We start from the raw sequence: 26,124 nt of genomic DNA on the forward strand, positions 1-26,124 counted from the left end.
TGGTTCCTAGTTGGATTCGTTTCTGCTGTGCCACGACAGGTGCTGCTTCACTGATTTCTTGCCTGGTTTCACAGGCCATGGGATGGCATTGTCTGCAGGGTGGTGACCGCATCAGAGGCCACAAAATTGCATCACGTTGTACTAGAATTTTTTTTTCAGGCTGCGTCTGTGACATGTGGAAGTTCCCAGGTCAGGGACTGAACAGGCACCACAGCAGTGACAATGACGGATCCTTAACCCATTGAGCCGCCAGGGAACTCCCATAAGCATTGCCTCAAGTTGGCTGTTCCCCCCGCCCACCTCTGGAACCCTTGAGAGTCTCAAAAATTATCCAGGACCCCACAGAGCTTTTGTCTATATGGGTTTTTAATCTGTGGATATTTACCATTATTATAAATTAAAAAATAAATATTAACTAATTTAAAAATAACAAAGGCACTTATTATCACAAATAAAATTTTAAAATGAAAAACAGTCATATTTTCCAAAACAAAGAAAAAAATTAGTGACTCTTTAGATCACAAAGCAAGGGGTATGGAACTCACCAGAAGAGGGTACAGGAGTTAAAATGAATGGGTTAGAGCCACAGGTGTCAAGGTGGATAAATCTTAAAAACATTGAGTGAAAGAATACTTTTCACCTTTATACCTTTTATGAAAAGCTTAAAAACAAGTTTTCCATACACATAGAGAGAAAATCACCCAGCACACAGGAAAGTGGGCACACAGTTCAGGACGGCCCTGCCTTTGGCGCCGGGAGGCAGGCGGCGCTGGTGGGGTGTGCGGCTGGGGGCACCTAGCACGTGGGCCGCTTTTCCATTTCTCTGCAGGACTGGGTGTAAATGAAGCGGAAATAAAAGTAGTGGGAGGGCAGCGCCTTCCGTTTATCTAGTCTGGCCTTCCCTCCATCCTGACTGCCCACCAGCCTCTGGAAACGCTGCACCCGCAGACGAGGGGGAGGGGGCAGCCGTGCCAACGCTGCTGTCTGGGGTGCTGGGGGGGATGGGGAGGACTGTGCCATCACTGCTGTTGGGGTACGGGGGCGATGGGGGGCAGCCGGGTCGTCACTGTAATCGAGGAGGATGGGTGGAGGCCATGGAACGGGGTTCGGGGCTGTAGTTTGCCACCTTGCCCCCGGAATGTGAAACCCTCGCGCCCGGCCCCCGGCCCCCGCGTCCTAGGCCATCCTCTCCCTTGAGCTAGCGACTTCTTCTCCTTCGTCTCGGGACCCGGTGTCTCGCACTGACAGCGAAACTGAGAGAGCCTCCAGCGTCCCGCAGGGGCTCGGCCCGGCGCGGCCCGGCGGTCCCGGGGCCAGCGCCCACCGCCCGGCCCGTGCCCGCCTCGCCGTTCCAGGCGCCGCCGCCAGGGGCCGCCGCCGCGCCCCTATGACACAGCAACAATAGGGGCCGCTCTGGCCCGCGCGCCGCCGGCCCGCGCTTCCGCCGGAAGGAGCCGCAGGCGGGGGGGCGGGTCTGGCCGGGTAATGGGCGGCCGCTCTGGCCAATCGCCCGCGGGCCAGTGCCCGCCCCTCTCCTGACGGGGCCCAATCGGCGGCGAGAGCGGCGGGGGGGCGGGGCGAGCGGGACTTCCGGCGGGGCCCGGCAGGCGCCGAGGAGGAAGAGCGATCCCGGACAGCGCCTCTCGGCCGACTCTCGGCGCGGACCAGGTACAGGGGGCGCCGGGGGCGGGGACGGTTACGGGGGCGGCAGGGGGCGGGGTCTGCGCCGTCGGCGGCTGCGGGCGGGCGGGCGCCCGGGGGGCGGAGGCCTGAGGGGCAAGGGGCCGGCGCGGGCCGGGGTTCTGGGGCCCGGCTCCCGGGCCAGCCCAGCCGCCGCCCCGCCCGCCGCGCAGCGCAGCCGAGGGCGTCGGGCGGCGGGGTCTGCGGGCGGGGATGGCCAGGTCACCCCGCAGAGGATGCAGCGCCGCCGCGGGGCTTGCTGCGCTTCTCCCGGGTGCTCGGGTTTTTTCTAAGGCAGCGAGCCTGCCCGTATCGCGCAGAAACTCGGTTTTAGGCCACAGCCTTGTCTCCTATCCAGTGTGTTAGCGGTTGTCTGCCCAGCTCACGGTTTTAAACCCTTCGGAGCTGCAGATTTAAAAAGTACGGAGAGTGGTGGTGACGAGGGTCCGCAGCGGTGATGCAGTTCAGGTGCGGGGGTAAATTTCCTTCTCTTAGAAACACGAGAAGCAGCAGGGAACCTGGCTCCCTGGGCTCAGGTACTGCGGGCCCAGGTCCACCCGGGAGGAGTTTGGCGGCAGGTGCTGGGCGGCTTGGGCCTGCCGCCTGCTCCCAGCACAGTGGCAGCCCGCGGTTCAGAGAGAGGGGCTTTCACTCCGCCGCCAGCGAACATTTGAGGAGGAAGTTAGGGTTTCCGTGGCAGTGACTGGGTCCGCTTGCTGGTCCGGTTTCAGGATGACGACTTCAGGCGCTCTGTTTCCAAGCCTGGTGCCAGGCTCCCGCGGGTCCTCCAACAAGTATTTGGTGGAGTTTCGGGCAGGAAAGATGTCATTAAAAGGAACTACTGTCACCCCAGATAAACGGAAAGGCCTCGTGTACATTCAACAGACAGATGACTCCCTCATTCACTTTTGCTGGAAAGACAGGACATCTGGGAACGTGGAAGACGTAAGTGTCTGGTGGCCTCCATCTCATCTCGACCCCCGCCTGGTTGTCAGCGCGGGGCGATTTTCACAGAAGGACCGGTGCCCCGGGGGCACAGCGGCCGTTTCCGTTTTGGAAGGTCTTGGGAGGCCCGGAGCCCCTGGCCTGGTGCCCTTATCAGGGCACTGTGGGTCTTTTGCTTGTGGGTCGTTCTAGCCTCGGGGGGTCTATAGATTCTCCCGTTGCCTGTGTGTCCTTTAAACTTGAAGATTAATTAGGTGCTTTGAATTGGAGAAACTGTATAAAAGTCCTGAACTTACCGCATCCTCGACAGCGTTCTCGAGCGGTCATTTTATTTGGTGTTCTTTGTTCTTCAGACCAAATCATTTCTTGTTAGGTTCGAGAGCCGGTCAGAGTCGCCTCTTGACTCATCTTGGAATGTTGCTTCCCCAAGTGTCTCTATTGAAAATCCGTCGAGAGTCAGAAGCCCCCCTTCTCTGTTTAGTACCAAGCCCCTCCTGGCCCTCGTGCCCGCCGTGTGGTGCCTCTGCCCCCCAGAGACCCCGTGGTCTCCGTGTCCTCTCCCCACGCCCCCACACTTAACACGGGACCCAGCGTGTTCTCCCGGAGGTTCCGGGGCTCAGCGATGCTGTGCCCATGAAGCCGACTCTCCTCCCTGCTGCTCTCTGTAGGATCTGATCATCTTTCCTGATGACTGCGAGTTCAAGCGTGTGCCGCAGTGCCCCAGCGGCAGGGTCTACGTCCTCAAGTTTAAGGCTGGCTCCAAGCGGCTCTTCTTTTGGATGCAGGTACATGGGTTTTGTCAGCATTTATCTTTTTTTCTCCTGTCATGAAATTAGGTTAGAAAGTTGCTCCCTGGGTGGTAGAATTCGCTGACCGAAGCTGCTTGCCCTGGAACCTTAGGAGTCCAGGGTATGACCTGGGCGCAGGGGCCTGGGGGCGGGCTTGCCCAGGGTCTGGACCTGTAGCTGGGCCTCGGGTGCCCGCTGTGTGTGGCAGTCCCTGGCTGACCAGCAAGAGTCTGCCTGTGGTCCGCTCCTCCAGCGCTCCCGCCCCCGGGGTCCCTGGGGGTCCTCTTGCCCAGGGGACGTGGACGTGCTCCTGCGGTAGGTGAGCCTGTGTGCTTGCAGTTTGGACAGATCCCCCGCCCCGCCCCCGCCGCGCCCCCGGCACTCTGTGCAACGGGGCAGGACGGTCGTGTCATGCCAGCTCACCTCCGCTGAGTAGTGTGACAGTGGCCGAGGACAGGTCAACAGACGGGTGTAGCCACGCTCCAGTAAAACTTTATTTGTAAACAGGCCTGTGGTGTGTCAGCCACTGGCGTAGAGCTTGTTTCTCCATAGTTTTGACCCCACGTGGTGCCTTTTCTGTTCCCTCCGCCCTGAGCTTGGGGACTGTGTCTTGTCCCCCCTCCCCGCGTCACCCTGCAGGCCCACAGCACATGCTCAGTGACTCCTGGATAAGAGGCGAAGGTGTTTGGTCCTGCATTTCTGGGGGTGCTCACAGGGCGGCGCTGCCTGACCCCCCACACCTGGTGCTCATGTCAGCGCCCTGCTGACGGGGGGCGCTGGTCCGTGGGCGGTGCTCCGATGAAAGGGTCAGTGGGGGTGTCACACGTGTGGCCTTGGCCTGCCGTGTGAAGGGCCGGTCCCAGAGGGTCACAAGGCGGTGCCTTTGCGCCCCCAGTGCTCCTGGCACGTCAGGGTCCCCTTCTGTGAAACGGGTGACTGCGGACAGGTGACTCCGCCTGTCCAGGCCTCGGGTGCCTCGCCTCTAAGGCGGCCCGTGGCGGGCGGGCCGCTCAGCCGCGCGAGTGCCGCGTCCTCCCCGCAGGAGCCCAAGACGGACCAGGACGAGGAGCACTGCCGGAAGGTCAACGAGTACCTCAACAACCCGCCCATGCCCGGCGCCCTGGGGGCCAGCGGCAGCGGAGGCCACGAGCTGTCGGCGCTGGGCGGTAACCGTCCCCTTCCCGGGTGTGCCGGGAGGTCGCGGTGGGTTTCAGGTGACGTGGCCCCTGAGTGGGGCCCGCTTGTTGCTAAGCGGACGCAGAGGGTTGCTCGTTAGAAGCCCCCTCCCCCATTCCGGGGTCACCCCCACCGGCGCCCGATGAGACGGCGCCACCCCGCCTGGCGGGGACACTGGAGGAGGCGGGCCGCGCAGTTCCGGGCAGCGGGAGGCCCGGCCGTGGCCGTCCCGGGCTGACCGCCTTGTCTTGCAGGCGAGGGCGGCCTGCAGAGCCTGCTGGGGAACATGAGCCACAGCCAGCTCATGCAGCTCATCGGACCCGCCGGCCTCGGAGGACTGGGTAACGCGCCCCGGCCCCGGGCCCTCCCCCGTGTCCCCGCGCTCCGAGGGGCTCCGAGCCCTCTGTTCTGCGTGCAGGCTTCCCGGGGAAGGGCCTGCTTTGCCTGAGGCGGGAGCTGGGAGCCCTGGGCGGAGGGAGGCGAGGCCCCGGGGAGGAGCCTGGTCTCTGGGTGGCCCTGGCGCTGCCGCCCCGTCAGGCTGGCGTGGCGCTCAGGAAACGCTTGTCACTTCGTCCTGGGCCTGGGCTCCACGTCACGAGGACCCAGTGCCCTGGTAGCAGGGGGGTGAAGCGTCCGGCTTGGCGGGAAGAGCTGCCCCTTGCCCCGCCGTGGTCACCACCTCCCCTGCCTGTCCCTGGGCTTTGGTGCGCGCGTTCCTGCTCCTTTGGCGGGGAGGGTGGGCTGTCTGGCCGGGTGACAGCTGAGCCCTGTCTCCTTGCTCCTCGCAGGGGGGCTGGGGGCCCTGACTGGGCCGGGCCTGGCCAGCTTACTGGGCAGCGGCGGGCCTCCGGCAAGCAGCTCCTCGTCCAGGTGAGCTTTCCTCCCGGGAGGACGGAGCGGGTCCCGGGAGGGTCCTTCTGCGCTTCAGGCACCCGGGTCCCCGCAGCACGAGGACGCCTGCGGTGGGAGCCCCGTGTCGGGGCGCTTCGGCCCGCGGGCCGTCGCTCCAGCGCCAGCCTCGCTCTTCGCAGCTCCCGGAGCCAGTCGGCGGCGGTCACCCCATCCTCCACCACCTCGTCCACCCGCGCCACCCCAGCCCCCGCTGCCCCAGCAGCTGCCTCAGCGACCAGCCCGAGCCCCGCGCCCAGTTCAGGGAATGGAACCAGCACGGCCGCCAGCCCGACGCAGCCCATCCAGCTGAGCGACCTGCAGAGCATTCTCGCCACGATGAACGTGCCGGCCGGGCCCGGAGGCGGCCAGCAAGGTAACCGCGCTTCCGGCCCAGGCCGGGCGGCGGGTGCCTGCCGCTGGCTCTCCCGGGCAGGGGCCGAGCGCGTCCCCGGGCCCAGCTGCCTCCCCTGTCGCCGCGCCCGGCAGCTCCTTGGCCTGGAGCCCGTGGCTGGCCTCGCGCCGCCGACGGCCCTGTGCTCGTCGTGCCCTAGTTGACCTGGCCAGCGTGCTGACGCCCGAGATCATGGCCCCCATCCTCGCCAACGCGGACGTCCAGGAACGCCTGCTGCCCTACCTGCCCTCCGGGGAGTCGCTGCCGCAGACGGCGGAGGAGATTCAGAACACGCTGACCTCGCCCCAGTTCCAGCAGGTACAGCTCCCCCCGCCCCCCGACGCGGCCCCAGCCCAGGCCCCCCCCTCGGATCCGTGCTGAGCGGGAACTCAGGCACCTGGCTCTTCCTTGCAGGCCCTGGGCATGTTCAGCGCGGCTTTGGCCTCGGGGCAGCTGGGCCCCCTCATGTGCCAGTTCGGGCTGCCCGCAGAGGCCGTGGAGGCCGCCAACAAGGGCGGTGAGTACCCACCCTCCGGCTGGCGCCGCCGTCGTTGGGCGGCCTCCCCCACGTGCAGCCTGGGGCTGGCTCGTCCCGGGGCCCTGGGCCTCTGTCCCCTCTGGGCAGCAGTGCCAGACTGGGGTCCAGAAAGGTCACCTCGTGCTTTTCACTGCGTTCTAGACGTGGAAGCCTTCGCCAAAGCCATGCAGAGCAGCGCCAGCCCCGAGCAGCAGGAGGGGGACAGCAAGGACAAGAAGGACGAGGAGGAAGACATGAGCCTCGACTGAGGCGCCTGCGTCGGGGGGGGGGTGTCGCCCCGCTCATGCGGCCCCGGGAGCGGCGTTTGCCCTCCTCGCCCCCCACACCTCTGTCCCCACTTGCTAATCAGTAAAGGTCTTTTCTTTTATCTGCCAACTCTGGTTTCTGTGCGTGCCCGGCTGCGGGGGGCCCGTCGTCGTAGGGCGGCACCCGGCTCTGCCCGCGCTGCCAGCCCCGACCGCTCTTCTCACACTCGAGGTCGACACTCAGTCCCCATGGAAGTGCCTTTAATTAACGTCTAAGACGCGGGGGCCAGTGACTGGCAGACCCCCGGCACGGTTCCAGCCCACAGCAGGGAAACGCAGGACGACGAAGGCAAAAATCCCACTCACAGTATTTGACCCTTTCATTGAGAAAGTCAGACAGAACTCAAGCCACCTCCCGAAATAAGACCCCCCCACCCGTGGAACCCGGGGCCGAGAGACACATTTCGTCTAAGAGAACAGGCTGAGGGGGTGCTGTCGGCAGGGTGTGTAGAGGGGCTGGGACCCCAGGGGCAGAACCCCGCAATTCTGGGTGTCCTAAAGACCCCCACCCCGCATGGTGGCTGGGGCTGGGGACCCAGAGGGGCAGCTGTGCTACGTGGCTGGACAGCCACCAGCCCCCACTGCCCCCTGCACGCCCGCAGTGGGAGGCAGGGCGACCGGGGCCTGGTTCACCCGCAGGTTGCGCATGCAGCCGCCGTAGGCTGGGGGCCGGGCCTGTGCATCCGTGGGTTCTGCGGTGGGGGGGAGACGGGTTGGATCAGAGGCTGGCGTCCTGTCACAGCAGCCTGCTCCCGGGGGGCAGCTCCCCCCGCCCCCCAGGCCGAGGCCCCACTCACCAGGCAGGCCGCCCAGATGCAGAGGCACCAGGGTGTTGGCCGAGGCTGCTGGCACGGGGCCCAGGGTGTGGTTGCTCTGCAGGTCCACCTCCAGCCGGAGCAGGCTCCCGCCTTTGGTCACTAGGGACACAGCTTCCTTGTGGCCGGCCGGGAGGCACCTTGCCAGCCACGCGTGGGGCTCTGTGCCCTGCTGAGTCCCCTGCCTGGGGGTCTGCAGCTGCGCCCAGCCCAGTGCCCCCCGGGCCCTGCTCTGCAGTGGGGAGGGGGGCTCAGGTGTGTCCTGGCTGGGGAGGGGAGGGCCCAGCTCACCTGCCAGTCGGTGCCACCGCCCGTCACACAGTGCCTTGGGGCGCGTCACCAGCACAGAGAACTCGCCTGCACCGTCGTCCGCCCGCAGCAGGACCTGGGAGGGGGCGGGGGGTCAGGAGGGCCCTGCCAGCCCAAGTCCCACCCTGAGGCTGCAGCCCACGCAGTCTGCTCACCTGCTTCTTCGACACCTGCAGCTGCAGGTAGGGGGGCACCTGGCCCCGGCCCAGGTGGAAGACGAGGCCAGTGGCTGTCTGGGGCCGCACCTCCAGCTCCAGGCCCACGTCAGGCAGTGTGGCCCCCAGAGTGTCTGCAGGGAGGGGCCGTGAAGGCGGAGGGCCTCGGCCCCAGGGCCCTCCCTCGCTCGGTTCACTCCCACCCCACCCCGGTCCAGCCCGGGCAGGACTGGGGGGCACCAGCGCTGGACACACCTAGAGTGATGACGCCCCCGCTGCCTGCGAAGAAGAGGCCCTTCTGCAGAGGGCCCGAGAAGCAGGGCGTGACCCCCACCATCCGCGTGGGGGCCCCCAGGAGCTGCCCATCCAACCTGAGTCTCTTCACACAACCGTTGAACCCTGAGCTGCCGGCGGCCTGTGGGGGCAGAGGGGTGGGTGGGGGTCAGGTCCCCGGGGACTGGGAGGCGTCCAGCTGGGCAGGGGCAGCAGGCCGGGAGGTGGTTCTCACTGGGAGCTTGGGGCTGCGGCCGCTGGCAGGGAGGCCCCCGACAAAGAGAGTGAAGGGCCGGGGGCCCCCCGTCCCCTGGAGCAGCGGGCCCGGCCCCTCCTGGCTCTGGGCCCAAACTCTGTCCGTCACCAGCTGGATGCGCGTCTTCTCCCAGCGCACAGACACCTGGCGGAGGGAAGGGGCTGGTCAGCCGCGGGGCTCCCGGGCGCCCCCCCCCACGTCCCCTCTCCTCACCCCTCACCGTATGCCACCGGCCAGCCCGTGCACGCTGGCGGCTCTGGACGCGGAGCTGGGGCCCAGGGCCTTCCGTCTGAGCGATGAAGCGTCCATGGCTCAGGAAGAGGGCCAGGGAGGGGCTGCTGGCCGTCAGGGGGACGGCGAGGAGCAGGAGGCCGCGGGGGGCGAGCGGGCGGACGAGCATGGACAGCTGGGACCTGGAAGCCAGGCAGGGTGGTCAGCCCGGGGCGGCCCCTCGCCACCTGCCTTCCCACCCACCCAGCCTTACCAGTCCCCAGGGGGCGCCGGGACGCCTGCAAACTCCAGGTGGCTGGACAGGGGTCCCCCAAACCGGTAGGCGTCTCGGCTGGTCCTGAGGGACTGGAGCGGTGAGCAGGCAGGGTCCTGGGCGGGGTGCCGGCTGCTGCGGCGGGAGGCCTGCGGGACCGGATGGGCACGCGGGGATGCCTGGGGGCCGCTCCCCACCCGCCCCCGGCTCCGCCACACGCTGTGCTCGCGGCCCACCTTCCGCGAGACCATGGCCCGCAGCCCTTGCGGGGCCTGCTCCACAGTCTGGGGCCGAGGGGCCGGGGCGCAGCCCGAGCTCACGTTGATGCCACCCAGGTTCTGCTGCAGGTCAAACACGCGCTGCGGCCCCAGGAGCCTGTGAGGGCAGGGGGCGGAGGTCAGCAGCTGGAGGCGGCTCAGCGGTGGTCCGCAGCCTCCCCCGACGCCCGCCCAGCTCACCGCAGCATGAAAACGTTGCTGATGCAGCCACTGAAGTTACCGATGGAGTCGGAGCTGGAATCGGGCAAGCCTCCCAGGAGGAGCCGAGAGGGGCCCTGGGGCTGGGGCTGCGGCCAGGGCCCCCCATGTGGCTCCATCTGCTGCAGCTGGTCGTCCACATAGAGCCAGACCCTGGGGGAGACAGCGTTCCCTGTCCTGTCCCCCACCTGCAGCACGTGGTCCCTGAGGCCCCCAGCTCTGCTGCCGCCCCCTCCCTGGAGAGGGACCCAGCCGGGCTCACCCTGTGGAGTTGCTGTAGAAAGTGACATAATGGGGGGAGCCGTCGGCAAAGCCCCCGCGTGTTTTCACCTCGGTCTTCAGGAGCCGGAGTGTCACGTGGCCCTCCTGCAGGGCCACCTCGCACGTCCCATCCTGGGGGTAGTGGCCGGGTCAGTGGCCCGGCCTGGGGCCCAGGCACCTCCCCAGAACCCCAAGGCCCACACCGCGGGCCACACACCGGAGACTTGCGGTGGTACAGCAGCCCGCTGTCCCGGCTGCTGCGGAAGCCCAAGCCCGAGTAGATGTCGCCTGTGAGGGGCACGGCGTCGCTGGGGAGCACCAGCGGCAGGAAGCCGTGGCCGTGGAAGGTCATGGCCCGTCCCACCTGCGGGCAGGGAGGGAGACAGTGAGGGCGGCTGGGAGGCCGGGGCGGGCGTGGGGCCGGAGGGCGGCGGGGCTCACCAGCAGGTCCGCTGTGCAGCCGGCGCTGACGCCGGTCGTGTTCAGCCTCTTGAGGTCCACATACTTGCCCAGAGCTTTGATGCCCTTGATGCAGCCGCGGATCGAGCCTCCGGAGGGGAAGAGCTGCCGCAGGCTGGGGACAGCGCCGGCGGCTGAGCATCAGGGGCACCCCCGCCCAGCCCGCCCCCCCGGGCGGGTGCTCACCTCGGAGGTAGCTGGTCGGGGGGGACACCGCCCAGGTAGTAGGCATCGGCCAGCTCGAGCGCGTTCTCCTGCTCCACGCTGAACACCGTGGCCCTTTCCACGCGCACCAGCACGCGCTTCCGGTTGCCCCCCAGCAGGAACACCTGGATCTGGGAGGCCCCGCGCGGGGCTTCAGGAGGAGCGTGCTCCCTCCCGGCAGCCCTCCCCGCCCCGGCGCCTCCGCCCCGGCCTTACCGCCTTGCTGCTGGCGGTCAGAGGCTGGGAGGGCTGCAGCGGGTCAGCCTCCCTCAGGCCGGCGCCGAAGTCGTAGAGAAGCACGAGGACGCCTTCCCGCACGGCCAGGCACAGGTACTGGTCCTGGGGGGAGCGGGGCAGAGTCAGCACGGGGCGGGCGGGCGGGCGGGCGGCGGGGTCGGTGGGCGGGCAGTGCCCGTGCCTGGTGCCGCAGGAAGAAGATGATTCCGCTGTAGGACACCAGCCGCAGCTCCTGGTCGAAGCGCTTGGTGTGCAGCATCTGAGCCTCCACGCTGATGCGGGCGAAGCCGGAGCCGTCCAGGTAGGAGCCATCAGTGAGCCACGGGTCCCCGGTGGACTTGGAGCTGCGGGTCAGAGGGTGCGGGTCAGCCGAGGGCAGGCGAGGCGGGAGGAGGTCGGCTCCGGCCGCACGTACCGCGCGCAAGGCTTGTCCACGGCCGTGTCCAGCTGGAAGGTCTTCTCGAAGTTGTACACACTGACCACCTCCTCGTTGAGCGTGTCCAGCTCGACGCAGCCGCGGTAGCCGGGGAAGCGCAGGGGCTCGGGGGGCTGTGGGCGCAGCGCACGGTCAGGGCGCCTCCCCGCCCGAGGGCAGGCCCGAGGGGGACCTGGCACGGCCGCGGGATGGGCCGAAGCCAGACCCGGGCAGGGCCAGCGGGAGGGGCGGCGGCGCCAGGCTCACCGTGAAGCTGCGCGGGTAGCCCCCCACGTAGAAGACGAAGTCGTCAGGCTGCAGGCTGAGCAGCCCTTCGGCCCCAGGAGCCACCGTGTCCCCCTTGGTCTCCTGGACCATCTGATTCTCCACCGTGACAGACATGTGGCCAAACTGGAGGATCCTGAGGACAGAAGGGAGGGGGTGAGGCGTGGCCGGATGGCCCCGCCAGCGGGGGGATGGGGGGATGGGGGGTGGGGGGCCGGGCACCCTCCGCGGGGGCGGGCCGGGTCTCCCACCGGTCGATTCTGACAGCGGCAAACTGCTCCCCGATGTCCTCGTCGATGCTGAGAGTGGCGGGGCCCGCGCCCCCGAGGCGGTACACCCAGTGCACTTTCTGGTCACGCAGAGCCACGCCCATGTAGTCGCCGGCAGCCTGTGCGGCGGGAGAGCCAGTGAGGCGGCGACCCAGCGCAGCCCACCCACTCCATCCCGGCGCCTGGCTCCACCCCGGCCGCCAGGCCCGCCTGGTACCTGACGGCTGCCCATGTAGAGCACAAACTGGTCCCCTGCGACCTGGCCGGGCGCCGGCTCCGGGTGCTGCAGGTAGAACTTGAGGGAGGTGTAGGCGGCGAGGTCGGCGAGGTCCTGCGGGGCGCGCAGCTGCACCCCCGAGCGCCCGTTGAACTTCATGGCCACCTTGACCTGCGGGGAGGGCTCGGCCCATCAGCATCCCATCAGCATCCCACCCGCCAGGCTGCCAGATGCCCGCCTTGCCCGGCACACGTGCCCACCTTACTGGCGGCGCCTCGGGCTTGAGCAATGAGCTCCCGCACGCGGCCGATGCTGGCAGACAGGGCCAGGCTGGCATTGTGCGCCCCACGGTCCTGCAGGAGGCTCAGCTTGGCCAGCAGCTGCGGCAGCGTCTTCTCCAGGGTGGACACTGTGGGAAAGGGAGTGGGGGATGCTGAGAGCCTGGCACCCCACCCGCCCCACCTGCCCACCAGCAGGGCCACCGCGCCCCAGGGCCCACCTGAGCGGCCTGCGTCCAGCACCGCCTGGCCCAGGTCCTGGCCCTGCAGGCCCGCGTACTGGCCCTGCCACTGCTCCACGTTCTTCTGCATGTCTTGGAGCCGGGACTGCACTCGGGCGGCCGTATCCTGGGCTTCGGCGACCACGGCTTTGGCGTGCGCGATCTTCTTGCTTGTCTCGTCTGCAGTGGGCAGGGTGCAGGCTCCGTGCAGGCAAGCGAGGACCACCCTGGCCTCCCCCCATCTGAGGAGACCCCCCAGACCTGCAACAGGGACGGCGACCCCCCGCCTCCAGCTGCCTGAGAACCCGCCTCAGCAGTGCATGGGGCTGGCTGCGGGGATGCCTGGGGGAGCAGTGTCCCTTCAGCTTTGGACGAGCAGTGACGGGAGGGCAGGGAGGAGGCCCTACCTGTGTCCAGAGCCAGCATGGCCTGCACCTCCTGGACTCGGGCCGCCAGCTGTTCCTTCCTGGCCCGCGCGTCACGCAGTGGGGCTCCAGCGCCCTGGAGGGTGGCCTGCGCTGTGGGGGAGGCAGCCTCAGCCGCAGGGAGCCCCGCCCCAGGGCACAGGTGCGGCCACTTCAGCCCTCCTAACTGGGGTACTTGGATGCCCCCCACAGATGGGTCCTGGCTCAGGGCCCCCTGGTCCCAGCATGGTTGTCACCGCTTTATGGGGGAAACCACGGAAGCTCAGAAGGGCCAAGCCGTTGCTCACAACCACCAGCACCTGAGGTGCCAGCCACAGAGGGAACGTCCCACCCCGACCCCCGCTGGCGCCCCCCTGCACAGCCCGTCCCCACGGCCTGGGGGCCCATCACAAAACCACGGTGGAGGTGGGCCAGGCAGGACTCCTAGGGCGAAAAAACTCCCAGGGGCCGCCGCCACCCTCATGCAGACCCTATACGGAGTGGCCCAAGGGAGAGGGTCCCCAGAGACCCGACTCCCAGGTGGGCCTGCACCCACCGAGGCCCAGCCTCCGCTGCTCCCCAAGGACGGCCTCTTCCAGGGCACTGCTGTTGGCCAAGAGCTGCCGGGCTTGGGGCGCCAGGCCCCGCTGCACCACCATCTGTGGACACGGGGACACGGCACAGTTGACACCTGTCCGGCAGGGAGTGGGTTTCCTTTGGAGGCTGCGGGGAGGGGCAGGGCCTCACCGCCCACGTGTGGCTCGCCTGCTGCCGCGCCTGCCTGGCGGCGCCCTCGGCAGCCTGCACGGCTTGCAGGATGCTGCTGTAGGCGTTGGCGGCCTCGATGGCCCGCTGGATGAAGCGATCCTGGTTGACGCCGCGGATGATGCTGTGAGAGGAGGTGGGGGGACCCAAGGGTGTGAGGGGGCTCGGCTGCTGGGCGGGCCCCCGCCGGCCCCAGGGCCCCACTCTGGTGCAGGCCCCTCTGCTGCCTGCTGTGCTTCTCCTGTCGACTTGGGCCCCGGCTCCGCCAGCCCCTGCAGGACAACGGCCTCTCCTCCTAGGAGCCCTCCGGAGCATCGGCGTCTCCTCCAAGTCCTGGCTGCCCCCTGGGTACCCTCTCCGGGCCCCATACCTGGAGAGGTTGAGCGCCAGCTGGTCCAGCTGCCACGCGTGGGCCTCGGCGGCCTCCACCAGGTCCACCTCGCTGCTCGCCGGGGAGAAGGCCCGCATCTTCTCCAGCAGCGGCGTCCGGGCCCCATCCAGGCTGGCGGCGAGGTGCTCGTACTCCTGGGGGTGTGGACTGAGGTGGGACCCTCGCCCCACCCTCTACTGCCCCCACCTGGGACCCGCGCCGGGTTCTGCATGCAAATGGCTCCAGCCCCGGGGGGCGTGGCGCTCACCTCCTTGGCCCGGTCCATGCCCAGCAGAAGCTCCGAGAGCAGGGCCAGGGTGTCTCTGGCGGCCTGCAGAGTAGCCCCTAGAGTGGCGTTGTCTCTGGAGAGCTCCTGCTTCCGTTGCTGGAGTCGATGGGGAGTGGGAGGAGGTGACAGGACAGAGGGTGAGGTGGGGGCGACAGGATGGTGGACAGCATGAGAGTCAAAGGAAAGATGGTGGGGGGGGAGAGGAGGGGGGGAAGGGGGGGAAGAGGAGGGGAGAGGGGGCGAAGAGGAGGAGGGGGGGGAGAGGGGAGAAGGGGGGAGGAGGAGGAGGGGAGGGGGGGAGGGGGGAAAGAGGAGGGGAGGGGGAGGGGAGAGGAGGAGAGAGGAGGGGGAGGGGGAGGGGAGAAGGAGGGAAGAGGAGGGGAGAGGGGAAGAGGGAGGGGAGGCGGATGGGGAGGGAGGAGGAGGGAAGGGGGAGGGGAGAGGGGGGAGGGGAGGGGAGAGGGGAGGGAGGGGGAGGGGGAAAGAGGAGGGAAGGGGAGGGGAGAGGGGGGAGGGGAGAGGGGAGGGAGGGGGAGGGGGAAGGGGAGGGGAGAGGGGGGAGGGGAGAAGGGGGAGAAGGGGGGGAAGAGGAGGGGGGAGGGGGAGGGGAGAAGGGGGCAGGGCCAAGCTCTCTACCAGGGCCTCCTCCAGGCGCTCCTGGTTTCGGCTGTTGAGTTCCTCGGCCTCCCGCGTGGTGCCCACCGCCCGGTTCAGAGCCTCCCGCAGGTCCATGAGGCCATCCTCGTGCCGTGCCAGCTCGTCTCGGGTACGAGCTACCAGCGCCTGGTTCCTCTCCCAGCGGCTGGTCAGCTGCTCCTGCACACGGGCCAGCACTGGCCAAGACCCAGTAGAGGAATGGTCATTTGGGCAGTGACCCCGGTGCCTGCTCAGCCCCCGTCTGCCCTCCCAAGGTGACACGAGGCTATCCGAGGGGAAGGCAGCCCCGCAGCCCCGGCTGAGTCCTCACCCGCCCCCTGCTCGGGCGACACCACTCACGTCTCTGGGCCTCCCCCAGTTCGGCCTCGGCGGCTGCCTGTGGGAGCCCCAGGTCACGGGCCCGCATCTCCTGGAGCAGCCGTTCCACCTCGGCCAGCGTCCGGCGCAGCTGCTCGCCTGATGGGACTGAGGCATTGGTCGGGGACAGGCGGCCCGTCTGGGACTCCAGCTCTGTGGGGTCCGGGGAGGGGGCGGTCAGGGCCCAGGGCTGGCCTGGTGCGTGGCCAGACCTCAGCTCACTAGCGTCCAAGCCAGGAAACCCCAGCCAGGCATCTGCAGACGACCCGCACAGAACCCCCCAGCTCAAGGGCCTCTCGCCCCCACCCCCACCTCCCACGGCCCCCACCCCGACGCCCTGACGCCCATCTGCTCAGCCAGCTTCGCAGCCTCCTCGCCCCACTGCCCCCTCCTCCCAGCCCAGGCTCAGCTGAAGGTTCACCTCTTTTGGACCGTGAGCTCCCACTGACTTTTTGGGGACACGGTTCAGGCTGTAACTAAGCCTTCGCCCACAGGCCTTCCCGGGGAGGCGGGGTGCCTGCGGGCGGAGGGGACTGGCCCACCTCGCGGGGTCCACCTGCCCTCTCCTCTCACTCTGGCCACAAGAACCCTCTTGCACCTCCCGGCTCGGACCTGCTGCTCGCACGGCCGAGGTAGCACCTCCGTCTAAACACCCACACCCTGCCCGCGCTTCAAGGCCGAGCCCCGCAGGCCTGGCCCCTGCTCGAGCCCAAACAGCATCCTGCTCAACCCGGCCGCCCCAGCCCAGAGGGCCAGCCCCTACCACTCAAGGTGCGGTCCACCGCCTGGATGGCTGCCAGCAGCGTCCGCGCCCTGTCCAGAGCGGCCTCGGTGCTGTCCAGCAGCTGGCTGGCCTGGGTTCGGGCCCTTGTGGCCTGCGGAAGAAGGACCCATCAGGCCTCAGTGCCCAGTGGCTGGGGTGTGGCTGGGGCCCTGGGGAGGGTCCCCTCGGGGAGGAATCTGTTGAGAGGGAGGGGTTCCGGGGCAGGGGCAGGGGTCCCCAGGGGCCTGCCTGGCCATCCAGCCGCTGTGTGTCCTGCCCGAGGCTCTGGGTTTGCTGTTCCAGTGCATCCACCTGCTGCGCCGTCTCGTGGCGGGGGCCCGGGGGGCTCTGGAGCTGTCTCTGGGGGGAGAGGAAGGGAGGTAAGAGCCCGTGACCCAGGAGTGGGGAGGCAGGGGGACTGGGCCGGGCCCGGCGGCACCTGCAGGTGGGCGATGGAGGCGTCCAGGCTGTGCAGCCGGGCCCAGGCGGCGGAGCTGGCGTTGACCCCACGCAGCTGCTCCCGGATGGCGGGCAGGAGGACTCCGGCCCGCTCCAGGTCGTCCAGGAGAAGGACCACACAGTGGTCACACACTGCGGGCAGGGCCAGGTCAGCGCAGGGTGAAGGCTGGTGTGGGGCCAGGGGCGGGGGTGCGGGGCAGAGGGGTGGCGTGGGGATGGGGCACCGGGGGTCAGAGGGCTGGAACGGGGCACGGAGCTGGACTGAAGGCGACAAGGCACTCGGTGCCCAGAGGTCAGCCTGGGGGCGCGGGGTCAACACAAGGGCAGGTGTGGGGTCTCTCGGGAACCTGAGAGGGAGAGCTGGGCCTCCAGGATCCCCTGGAAATGAGATTAGTGTGGGGGCACCCGGTGGGCAAAAGCCGGGACCACCGCCCACCAGTGGAACTGGGTGTGTTGGGGGCAGGGGTAGACACACCTTCGCAGTGCACGCCGCCGTGGCCCCCAGGCCCTCCGGGCACAGGCACCTGGTGCTGATGGCTGCAGGTGTCACAGCGCTCCCCACTGAGCCCAGGGGGGCAGGTGCAGCGGCCCGTGTGCAGGTCACAGTGGCCCCCCCGGCACTGGCAGCCTGGCGTGGGAGAGGTGGGGTGAGTGGCTGGCCTGGAGCCCTGGGGTACTCGCCGCCCCACCACCCACACTCACGCCTGCAGCCCTGCTCGGGGAGCCCCCAATGGCCGGGGGCACACTCGCGGCACTGGAGCCCCCCAGTGCCTGGCCGGCAGGGGCACTGCCCACTCTGGGGGTGGCACTCGGAGTCCTCGGAGGCTGGTCCACAGGCACAAGGGCGGCAGCCCTCACAGCCCTCGAAGCCAAAGTGTCCTTCCTGCGGCAAAGAGTGGGGTCACGGCTCTGCCCAGCCCCGAAGCCCCCCACCACCAAGGGCCCGCCCCTCCTGCCCTGGGCCCCGCCCCCCAGCAAGGCCCCGCCCCCTCCTAGGCCGTGCTACCTGACAGCGGTCACAGCGTGGTCCGGTCACACCCGCCTTGCATAGGCAATGCCCACTGTGGGGGTCACAGGCCTCCGTCCCGCACGGGGAGCAGTCACACCCTGCAAGGGGGGAACCGTGACGATACCCTAACCCCTTGGAAGCCCTCCCTGAACTCCACAGGGGTCTCCACGCCCCAAATGAAGCTCCCAGACCTGCCCTTTCCCCTGCCTCCCCCGCTCCTCCCGGGTCCAGACCAGAGCCCTGGGGCCAGCAGGGGACACGGCCTGCTCTGGGGAACACCCAGCCCCCCAGCCCTGCCCTGCCCGCCTACGGGTGCAGTTGCCAGGCAGCAGGGCGTTGCCGTAGAAGCCGGGGGCGCAGCTCTCGCAGCGGGGCCCGGTGGTGTGGCGCAGGCAGCCCCGGCAGGCGCCCGTCAGGGGGTCGCAGTCGCTGAAGAGCATGTTGGGGTCGCCGTTGCCGCTGCAGTCACAGGGTTGGCACGAGCTGCCCAGCACCAGGGGGTTCCCAAAGAAGCCGGGCGCACACCTGGAGGAGGGCAGGGTCAGTTGCCCGGGCTGCACGCGGACCTGCCGCTCAGGCCCCCTCCCGCCCCGCTCACCGCTCGCAGGAGGTCCCCGCATAGCCAGGCTTGCAGAGACACTGAGTGCGGCCACCTCGCAGGACGCAGCCCACGGCGAAACTGCAAAGACGGAGGTGGCTGTCACACACCTGTGCTCCAGGGGAGCACGTGTGTCCTCGGGTGGGGCCAGGCGTCGGGGCTCAGGGACCCTCACTTCCTGAGCCCACCCCACCACCCCAGCCTCCACAGAGGGCAGTGCTGATACAGCCAGGGAGGGCACAGTGGCATTTCACTGGGGTCCCTAAGGACCTCTGGCCACCAGCCAAAGGTGGGAACCTGGGAGCGGGGGCTTGCCCAGCTTACTTGTTGGAAGGCACGGCCAGGGGGCAGGGGCAGCTGACGCAGGGGGCTGCGGGGTCCTCGGTGCCACTGCGCACGGAGCCGGCCTGGCAGCGCTCACAGTGGTCACCCTCAGTGTTGTGCTGGCAGCCCTGGGGCAGAGGGGACAGGTGAGCACCACGGAGGACACTCGCTTCCCACCAGCAGCACTGAGTCGGCTTCCCCCCAGCCCTGCCCAGGGCACCTCCCCTCCTGGGACCTCAGCGAGGTCATTAACTACCAACCCAGAGGCTGTGCCCACCCCTCCCCCGGCAGGGCCCCACTCACCACGCAGACGCCCGAGCCAGGGAGGCAGCGGTCGGAGTGGCCGTGGCACTGACAGGGGACGCAGCGACCCAGGAAGAGACCTTTGACGTCACGGTAATGGCCAGGGGCACATTCCTGGGCGGGAACCAGCCATGAGGACCAGAGACCGAGCCCGCCCACAGGTCACCATGCCCAGAGGTCAGCCCCTCGAGGGTCCTGACCCTGACCAGCCCAAGGCACTGGGTCCGCACACAATGCCACACGGATGGCCTGGCTCAGGTGACCGCGCCCTTCCCACAGGGCCAGCTTCTCTTCTCCTCCAAACACCTCTTCCCGTCCCAACGGGCGGAGGGGCGCCTGGCGGGTGGGGGGAGGTGGCTGGGGGATGCTCTCGGGTGAACAGCGGGCGGGGGACAGATGAAGAGCAGCCGAGGGCACAGAGGATGGCGGGGGGACACTACAGGCCAGCGGACAGCCGGCCGAGCGGCCACCGGAGATTGGGCTGAGGGAGGGTGACGCCCAGCAGGTAGGAGGGTGGGCGGGATGCGATGGGCGTGGGGGGCCGGCGGGGATGCTCCGGGTGGGACAGACGTGCGTGCATGGGGCAGACGGACCCCTGGGGGCCCCTGGCAGCCGGGCGACCACCCCCGCGCCTCACCTGGCACGAGTCCCCACGGTAACTGGCAGGACACATGCACAGCTCCACGTTGCTGGCCGGAGGCCCCCCGCCCACCTCGCTGGCCACCTCCAGCGCCACCCTGCGCAGGGAGACGGCCGAGGAGGTCTGCGAGAAGAGGGCGCGGACGTGCAGCTGCTCCAGGCCCGCCAAGACCATCATGAGCTCCTCGCGGGACACGGGGTTGTGCGTCTCCACGTGCCTGAAGTTCCCCTGTGCGGCCAGGACAGAGCCTCAGGGGGGCCACCCACCACGTGCACAGCAGGAGCCCAGAGCAGACCCTCCCGTGGCGGCTGGGGGCGCAGATCACACGCGGGGAAGGGGCTCCTGGGCGGCGCGGGGAGCGGTTTCCCATCTGAGAGAGAAACAGCTCCGACACAAGTGGACTAACGACAAATGAAAAACCCGGGGATCCGTCAACTCGAGGATTTTGTTGTGGGTTTTTTTTTTTTTCTGGTTTTCTTTTTTTTTGGTCTTTCTAGGGCTGCAGGTGTGGCATGTGGAAGTTCCCAGACTAGGAGTCAAATCAGAGCTTCAGCCACCGGCCTCCACCAGAGCCACAGCCACGCGGGATCCGTGCCGCGCCTGCGACCTACAGCACAGCTCAGGGCAGCGCCCGATCCTTGACCCCCTTGAGCGAGGCCAGAGGTCAAACCCACATCCTCGTGGTTACTAGTTGGATTCCTTATTGCGCAGCCACAACGAGAACTCCTCAATTCGAGTATTTTAAATGCACAACGTGCCGTGCGTCAGGATACAGCTTAAGAGAGAAACAGCTGCTACCCCGCAGTCAGGACGCGGGCAAGTGTCACGTTCAACATGGAACTCAGAAAAGAGGCAGGCAGAGCCGCCAGCAGGCAGTTGCAGAGGGACCCACAGGGCGGAGCGTCAGCGGAGCTCAACCATCGGGGCTCGCGAGCCAGCTCGCGGCCCAGGAGCGTCACCCCGACACGGAGCCAGAAAAGAGGCGTGGCGACGAGTGTCCCCGCCTCGTGCCCCTGGTCCCCGGCCTCCATCCCCGGAGCCGGCACGCGGCCTCGGGGGCCAGGAGGGACCACTCACCTCCACCAGCTGCAGCGCCCCTCGGTGAACGTGCCCGGGTGCTGGGTACGCGGGCTCCAGGAACGTGATGCTCATCTGGTTGCCCTGGGGAAGCAGGTGGGCGGATGAGGGCCAGAGGCCTGGCTGCCCGCTGCCCCCGCTGCCCCCCCTGCCAAGCCCGCCCCGTCGGCCACCTTCAGCACCACGTCCGGCCTGCTCTCCACGGGGATGAACACGTCCCCCCGCTGCGTCTCTGAGTGCAGTTCGTAGCGGAGGGTCCCGCCGTAGGACGACACCTAGAGGCCAGTCAGAGGAATGAGGCCTGGCCAGACCCGTCCAGGCACCCCTGGGGCTGGGGGCTGGGCACCCGCACGGAGCCCACCCCTCCCCGGACACCAGCCTCCTCCCTGCCGCCCCCAGGCCTCCCGGGGGGGCCTGGTCAACCTCGAGGTGCCCGCCCAGGGGCCGCTCGGCCTGCTGCTCACCCTGTCCCCCAGGTAGGAGGGCGGGGCCTGCCAGTACAGCTCGGGGAAGGCCTCGGGCACGGGCCGCAGGTCCGCGCGAAGCAGCGCCGCCTCCGCCTGCAGCTCGTGGGGCACCACCTGGCGGTCACTGCTCAGCAGCGTCCAGCCCTCCATGTCCACAAACTGCAGGGCACACGGGTGGGTCACACAGGGGGACACCCTCACGGGTCACAGGCCCCCACTGGCTGGGGGCTGACGCGCCCCCCCATCCCAGCCTGTCCTGCCCACACACCTCCCGGCGGGTATAGGTGGAGCTCTGGCAGCGATCCGTGGCCCCGAAGCAGAAGCAGCGGGTGCAGCCTTTGGGGTTGGCGGCGTCCAGGGAGAAGGTCCCAAGGCGGCACTGGTCACACCTCGGGCCTTGCACGTTCTCCTGGGGGCAGGAGGGCAAGGCAGTCAGCGTGTGCCGGGGGGCCTGGTCTGTGTTGGCCGTCAGCCCACAAATGGCCTGACCGTCCCCAAAGGCTCTGAGAAGCCCCATGCTCCCCAAAAGGATGAACCACCTCTGCAAAGGTGAGTCGAGACGGGGGTAGGGGAGGCAGGCCTGGCCCACTGACTGCCCTCACCTTGCAGTAGCACTGGCCCGTGAGGGGGTCACATGTCCCAGGCGCAGAGCCAGCCTCGTGGCAGTCACAGGAGCGGCAGCTGGGGTAGCCATGGAACCCGGGGGCACAGGTGTCGCAGCGGCGTCCGGCCACATTGGGTCTGCACCTGCCGCAGGGTTCAGAAGCTGGCTGGGCTCTCAGCCAAGTGAGAGACCCAATGTGCCCCCCACCCAGGTGGCGCCAGCCCCTCTCCGCCCAGAACTGCAGGGAGCCCAGGGAGAGCCAACGGGCATGTGGGCTCCGCGCGTGCTGGCAGGTGGAAACGCATCCTGACCAGGACCCCGAGGCCAAAGGGGCTCCCAGCCCTGTTCTCACCTGCACTGGCCACTGTCCACGTCACAGGTGGGGTCCGTGAGCTCCTGGACACCGGGTCCCGAGCAGTTACACTCCTCACAGCCGACTAAGGGGTGGCAGCCGAAGGTCTGGGGCTGGCAGACGATGCAGTCGGGCGGGATGGTGCGTGGGGGGCAGACGCACTGGCCCGTGAGCTCGTCACAGAGACGGCCGCTGCACTCACAGGCTTAGGGAGGAGGGACAGGCCCCAGTCAGGGGACCTTACGGAGCCACCGGGATACTGCCCTTGGGGGTGAGGGCTGCGACACCCACCCTACCCCGGCTTGACCACCCAGTTCTAGGCCCTCAGCTCCGGGCAGGGCCTCTGTGTGGGGTCAGTGGGTCAGAACTGCTGTGCTGAAGAGTCTCCAAAACCTTCTGGACAAGCCTGCAAGGCCTGGGGTCCCAGAGACAGAGGCGGCAAGGCTGGGCCTCCGGGCTCCCAGGCATGCTGACCACTCCTTCCTGGGGGGCCACGCGGGATCAGGCCCCCATGGGTGCTCCTGTGGACTGGGGTACTCACGCCTGCAGCTGGGGAAGCCCCAGTAGCCAGTGGCGCAGCGGGAGCAGTCACGGCCGATGACATGGGCACGGCAGGGACACTGACCCCCAAAGGGCTGACACGTGGGGCCCGTGGAGCCCACTTCATGGCAGCCACATGGCCGAGCCCCATTGTTGTAGAAGAGAGACAGGGAGGTGGCGGCATTGCGGCAGAACGAGGACGAGCTGGTGGGGCTGGGGTGAGGGGCAGGTGTGAGTTGACCCGCCCGGCCCCCCACCCCGCCAGCCCCGAGCCCGGCCTGCCCCCTGCCCCCAGCCCCCCACCCCGCCAGCCCCGAGCCTGGCCCACCTGATGTGGTAACCATGGCTGGCGCACTGGCTGATGAAGTCGTAGGATTTGTCCAGAGGCTCCTCCTGGAGGAAGCTGGCGCTGAAGGCATCCTCGGGAACCACCAGCACGTAGTCCTAGAGTGTCAGGGCCCGGTCACCTTCCCTCGGGCCCAGCCAAGAGCCCGGGGTGAAGGTGCCAGGACCTGCTGGCAGGGGCCTGTCACCAGGGCCTTCCTGCGACTGGTCAGGGGCCAGCCAGGCAGCTAAGATGGCAGGGCAGCATCACAGCCTGGTCTGGGCCCCAGCAGGTACAGCGTCGGGGACCCAGAGGGAAGGCTGCCCCTGCGACCCAGTGGAACCTGGGAAGCATGAGGGGGTGGCCTGCCCCCCTGGGGCCCTCCCTTTCCGCCAATGCCTCTCTCCATCCTTCCGGGCCCCGCCTCCTCCAGGAAGGCCACTCTGACCAGCAGGGCCCCAAGAGCTGATGGGCAACATCTTGGCTCCTGGTGCCCTTCAGAAGCCTCGTGTGATGGGCCTGGGGGACCCCAGAGGCTGCTGCTCCCGGTCCCGGCACAGGGCTGGGCCACAGCAGGCTGAGCACACGCTCTGTCGGTGACTGGGGGTGGGGTGCAGGACGCCCCCACACAGGGACACCAGTCTCGGGACTCACCAGCCAGAGCCAGCGGCCCTCGGGCACACGCACGGTCACGGTGAGCTCGCCGTCGGTCACGTCCAGGACAGTCTGGCCCTCACACACCACCAGGGTGCGGCAGCCGTAGCCGTGTGGGCAGAAGCTGGCGTTGGCGTGGCCTGGAGACGGGGAGAGGCAGGTCAGTACCCCCCCACAGGCCCCACTGTCCCATGGCCTCCAGGGACGAGGCTGGGAGGCCAAGGCCAGGGAGCAGGGGGTGCCTGCGGGCAGCACCGGCCCCCGAGGAGCCCGCCCCCGTGAAGATGACCTGGACTGTGTGACCCGCCCGTGGCCCCTCCCGCTACATCCACCAGCCGTGGTCACACACGACGGCCCACAGGGCGTGGGTCCCTGGGCTCGGCGGAGCAGACTGAGGCAGACACGTGGGGACACGGGCGCCGCAGCGAGCCCTCGATCACCGAGCGGGGGACGGGGTGTCTGGGTCACGACACACGTGAGGAGCGGGGTCTGCGAACCCGAGGCACCTCCTGAACCGCGGGCAGGACGGGGCAGGGCCGTCACTCGCAGCCAGCCAACGGGAGTTGTGCAGCCACGTCGCGCGTGGTCTCACACGGGGGGGGGGGGGGGGGCGTGGATGAGACCCCCAGGGCCGCGGCCCGGGGCCCGGCCCTCCCGCGCCGCTGCGGCTGCTCACCCTGCCAGACGCGGCCCCCGCTGATGAGCACGTCCACGGCGAAGGCGGGGTGCGCCGGCTGGTAGCCGTGCAACAGGAAGGCGTAGCGGCCCAGCGCGGGCACGTGGGTGGCGAAGACCACGGCGCCCTGCGGGAGGGGCTGCGGTGAGCGGGCGCGGCTGCGGGGACGCTGGGGGCCGGGGGCAGAGCCAGCCCCACCCCGTGCCCCTGGGCCCTCACCTGGGGCTGGCGCAGCAGGGTGGGCTCGGCCTCGGGGTCCACGGCGGTGGGGGGCCGAGGCTGGGGCCCGGAGGGGGGTGCGCCGGGGGTGACCTCCTGCGCCTGGGTCAGCGGGACGCCCGGCGGCAGTGGCAGTACCTGGCAGTCCCTGAGCACGATGGGCTGGGGCGGCTTCGGGAAGCGGGAGGGCAGGCAGGCGGTGCTGGGGGGTGGGGGGCGCAGGGGTGAGTCCCCGGGTCCCGGGTGGGGCCTTGGCAGCCGCTCCGGGCCCTCCCAGCCCCACTACCTGCTGGGGCCGAAGGTGCCGTGGGTGCTGATGCAGTGGACGCGGGGCTCCAGGAACTCCGCGCTGAACGTCTCCACGGGCACCAGGGTGACGCTGTGCTGCAGGCAGGGGACAGGTGTGCATGCAGAGGGCAGGCCAAGCCCGTCCACACCCGCACCCAGCCTGGTCCTGCGCTTCACACCACACCCCCAACTCCCACTCCACCCGCCTCCTCCGGCTGCACACACCCGGCCCGTGCCTGTGGTTTTGAGGCACCCCCACCCGCCCCCACCGTGCACCCACCACCCTCTGTGGTTACAGGGGCGGGACCGGCCCAGGCAGGAGCTCAGCAGGCATCTCCGCCCTGAGCCGGCTGCCGCCGTGCAGGAACACGTGTGACAAATTTGGTCACACGCCACCACGGCACGTCCCAAAAACCCTACAGTGAACACAGTGCCGCGTGACCACGGGGACAGCACCATCCACCCCCGAAATGGCATCGGCAAAAGCAGCAGAAAGAACACCTGTGTGACCCTGGCTACGGAAAGTTCCAGAACAGGCAAACTAGGCGGAGCTGCCCATGTCCGGAGAGGGCTGCCCTGGGGGCCCGAGGGGCGTCTGGGGTGGAGCCATGTCACTGCCTAACCCAGCTCCAGGCAGGTGGGAGGAACGCGCCGGGCTGTGCACTGTGGGTACAGCTCCGTGGAAAGTTAAAAAAAACCCAACACGACCTAGTCCCCAGTTGCAGTGCTGTGTGCGCCTGAGGGGGTCTGACACCGAGAAACCAGGGAAAGCAACGTAATTCGTGTTACGGTGTCACTCAGCGACCTGGAGGGAATGGGCTGGAGAGTGGAACGAGGAGACATGACAGATGGGACAGAGGATCACGTTTTTTGTCGCAATTCAGTATTTTTTTTTTGGCTTCACTCGTGGCATGTAGAAATTCCCAGCCCAGGGATTGAACCTGTGCCCCAGAAAGCAGCAACCCGAGCTGCTACAATGACAACGCCTGATCCTTAACTTGCTGTGCCATTCAATGTTTGATGCTTTTTATAAAAACGCAGGCACGGGAGTTCCCGTCATGGCAGCGGAAACAAATCTGACCAGCACGTGAGGACACAGGTTCGATCCCTGGCCTTGCTCAGTGGGTTAAGGATCCTATGTTGCCATGAGCTGTGGTATAGTTTGCAGATGCGGCTCTGACCCAGTGTTGCTGTGGCTGTGGCATAAGCCAGAAGCTACGGCTCCGATTTGACCCCTAGCCTGGGAACATCCATACGCTGCGGGCGCAGCCCTAAGAAGCCAAAAAAAAAAAAAAAAAAATGCAGGCATACGTTACTCTGATAGAAGTTTTAAAGGCCTAGGAGACACAACGTGGAGAGGCTGTATAATCCTCTGATGAGAACAAACATCACCTGTCACACCCCTTTACCACGTATGCCGGGTTCTGGGCATCGGAACCAGGTTAATATTGCACAGAGTTCAGCGATTACAAAACAGGTCTGCATGCGTTTAGTCTTGGGATTTAATTTTCAACCCTGTGAGGCTGACACAGAAGCGAGTTCATGACGCCAGTGAATTCCAAGTTACAGGACCCAGAGGAGGGGCCCTGCTCGCACGGTGTTGTTTTTGTAAATTAGACCAACAAGCGGCCTTTCACTAAGATGGCTATTTCTTTC

At 67.9% G+C, this 26,124-nt stretch overlaps 2 protein-coding genes across 4 annotated transcripts in view; one reads left to right on the forward strand and one right to left on the reverse strand.

Annotated features, from left to right (window-relative positions):
• The first annotated feature begins 1,585 nt into the window (after window positions 1-1,585).
• Window positions 1,586-6,784, forward strand: ADRM1 (ADRM1 26S proteasome ubiquitin receptor). Of its 2 annotated transcripts, XM_021078219.2 has the most exons (11): window positions 1,586-1,668; window positions 2,039-2,148; window positions 2,412-2,625; window positions 3,294-3,410; window positions 4,456-4,579; window positions 4,844-4,930; window positions 5,378-5,459; window positions 5,621-5,853; window positions 6,032-6,189; window positions 6,286-6,388; window positions 6,551-6,784. In XM_021078219.2, exons 2-11 carry the CDS (start codon window positions 2,138-2,140, stop codon window positions 6,655-6,657), a joined length of 1,236 nt encoding a protein of 411 aa, XP_020933878.2. In that variant the 5' UTR covers window positions 1,586-1,668; window positions 2,039-2,137; the 3' UTR covers window positions 6,658-6,784. The 2 variants fall into 2 exon arrangements, with proteins under 2 accessions (XP_020933878.2, XP_020933879.2); XM_021078220.2 differs by lacking the exon at window positions 2,039-2,148.
• Window positions 6,785-7,016: 232 nt separating this feature from the next.
• Window positions 7,017-26,124, reverse strand: part of LAMA5 (laminin subunit alpha 5) — a 49,317-nt gene continuing 30,209 nt past the window's right edge. The window contains exons 29-80 of one of the 2 annotated variants that reach the window (XM_021078218.2): window positions 24,467-24,564; window positions 24,181-24,382; window positions 23,962-24,088; window positions 23,286-23,425; window positions 22,635-22,750; window positions 22,308-22,519; window positions 21,767-21,971; window positions 21,413-21,557; window positions 21,079-21,219; window positions 20,808-20,969; window positions 20,517-20,618; window positions 20,344-20,427; window positions 19,264-19,494; window positions 18,627-18,740; window positions 18,324-18,451; window positions 18,000-18,080; window positions 17,712-17,926; window positions 17,399-17,499; window positions 17,095-17,275; window positions 16,868-17,020; window positions 16,373-16,524; window positions 16,183-16,293; window positions 15,934-16,045; window positions 15,153-15,323; window positions 14,793-14,989; window positions 14,136-14,252; window positions 13,868-14,022; window positions 13,480-13,621; window positions 13,289-13,391; window positions 12,736-12,846; window positions 12,329-12,508; window positions 12,090-12,238; window positions 11,830-12,000; window positions 11,595-11,731; window positions 11,326-11,479; window positions 11,059-11,192; window positions 10,825-10,987; window positions 10,623-10,745; window positions 10,389-10,537; window positions 10,185-10,317; window positions 9,961-10,107; window positions 9,745-9,875; window positions 9,465-9,635; window positions 9,243-9,381; window positions 9,007-9,155; window positions 8,743-8,935; window positions 8,502-8,666; window positions 8,249-8,408; window positions 7,994-8,127; window positions 7,821-7,914; window positions 7,512-7,631; window positions 7,017-7,406 (exon numbers count right to left, since the gene is read on the reverse strand). In XM_021078218.2, coding sequence (XP_020933877.2) covers window positions 7,267-7,406; window positions 7,512-7,631; window positions 7,821-7,914; window positions 7,994-8,127; window positions 8,249-8,408; window positions 8,502-8,666; window positions 8,743-8,935; window positions 9,007-9,155; window positions 9,243-9,381; window positions 9,465-9,635; window positions 9,745-9,875; window positions 9,961-10,107; window positions 10,185-10,317; window positions 10,389-10,537; window positions 10,623-10,745; window positions 10,825-10,987; window positions 11,059-11,192; window positions 11,326-11,479; window positions 11,595-11,731; window positions 11,830-12,000; window positions 12,090-12,238; window positions 12,329-12,508; window positions 12,736-12,846; window positions 13,289-13,391; window positions 13,480-13,621; window positions 13,868-14,022; window positions 14,136-14,252; window positions 14,793-14,989; window positions 15,153-15,323; window positions 15,934-16,045; window positions 16,183-16,293; window positions 16,373-16,524; window positions 16,868-17,020; window positions 17,095-17,275; window positions 17,399-17,499; window positions 17,712-17,926; window positions 18,000-18,080; window positions 18,324-18,451; window positions 18,627-18,740; window positions 19,264-19,494; window positions 20,344-20,427; window positions 20,517-20,618; window positions 20,808-20,969; window positions 21,079-21,219; window positions 21,413-21,557; window positions 21,767-21,971; window positions 22,308-22,519; window positions 22,635-22,750; window positions 23,286-23,425; window positions 23,962-24,088; window positions 24,181-24,382; window positions 24,467-24,564 — 7,545 coding nt within the window. In that variant the 3' untranslated portion in view covers window positions 7,017-7,266. The remainder of the gene's footprint in view (window positions 7,407-7,511; window positions 7,632-7,820; window positions 7,915-7,993; window positions 8,128-8,248; window positions 8,409-8,501; window positions 8,667-8,742; window positions 8,936-9,006; window positions 9,156-9,242; window positions 9,382-9,464; window positions 9,636-9,744; window positions 9,876-9,960; window positions 10,108-10,184; window positions 10,318-10,388; window positions 10,538-10,622; window positions 10,746-10,824; window positions 10,988-11,058; window positions 11,193-11,325; window positions 11,480-11,594; window positions 11,732-11,829; window positions 12,001-12,089; window positions 12,239-12,328; window positions 12,509-12,735; window positions 12,847-13,288; window positions 13,392-13,479; window positions 13,622-13,867; window positions 14,023-14,135; window positions 14,253-14,792; window positions 14,990-15,152; window positions 15,324-15,933; window positions 16,046-16,182; window positions 16,294-16,372; window positions 16,525-16,867; window positions 17,021-17,094; window positions 17,276-17,398; window positions 17,500-17,711; window positions 17,927-17,999; window positions 18,081-18,323; window positions 18,452-18,626; window positions 18,741-19,263; window positions 19,495-20,343; window positions 20,428-20,516; window positions 20,619-20,807; window positions 20,970-21,078; window positions 21,220-21,412; window positions 21,558-21,766; window positions 21,972-22,307; window positions 22,520-22,634; window positions 22,751-23,285; window positions 23,426-23,961; window positions 24,089-24,180; window positions 24,383-24,466; window positions 24,565-26,124) is intronic. The other variant, XR_014832032.1, reaches the window with a different exon arrangement.

Source organism: Sus scrofa, chromosome 17 (assembly GCF_054392235.1).
Source record: "Sus scrofa isolate SSC_HxYL_T2T_F1_AM1 chromosome 17, Sscrofa_HxYL_maternal_Yorkshire_Landrace_v2.0, whole genome shotgun sequence".
Taxonomy (NCBI): Eukaryota; Metazoa; Chordata; class Mammalia; order Artiodactyla; family Suidae; genus Sus; species Sus scrofa.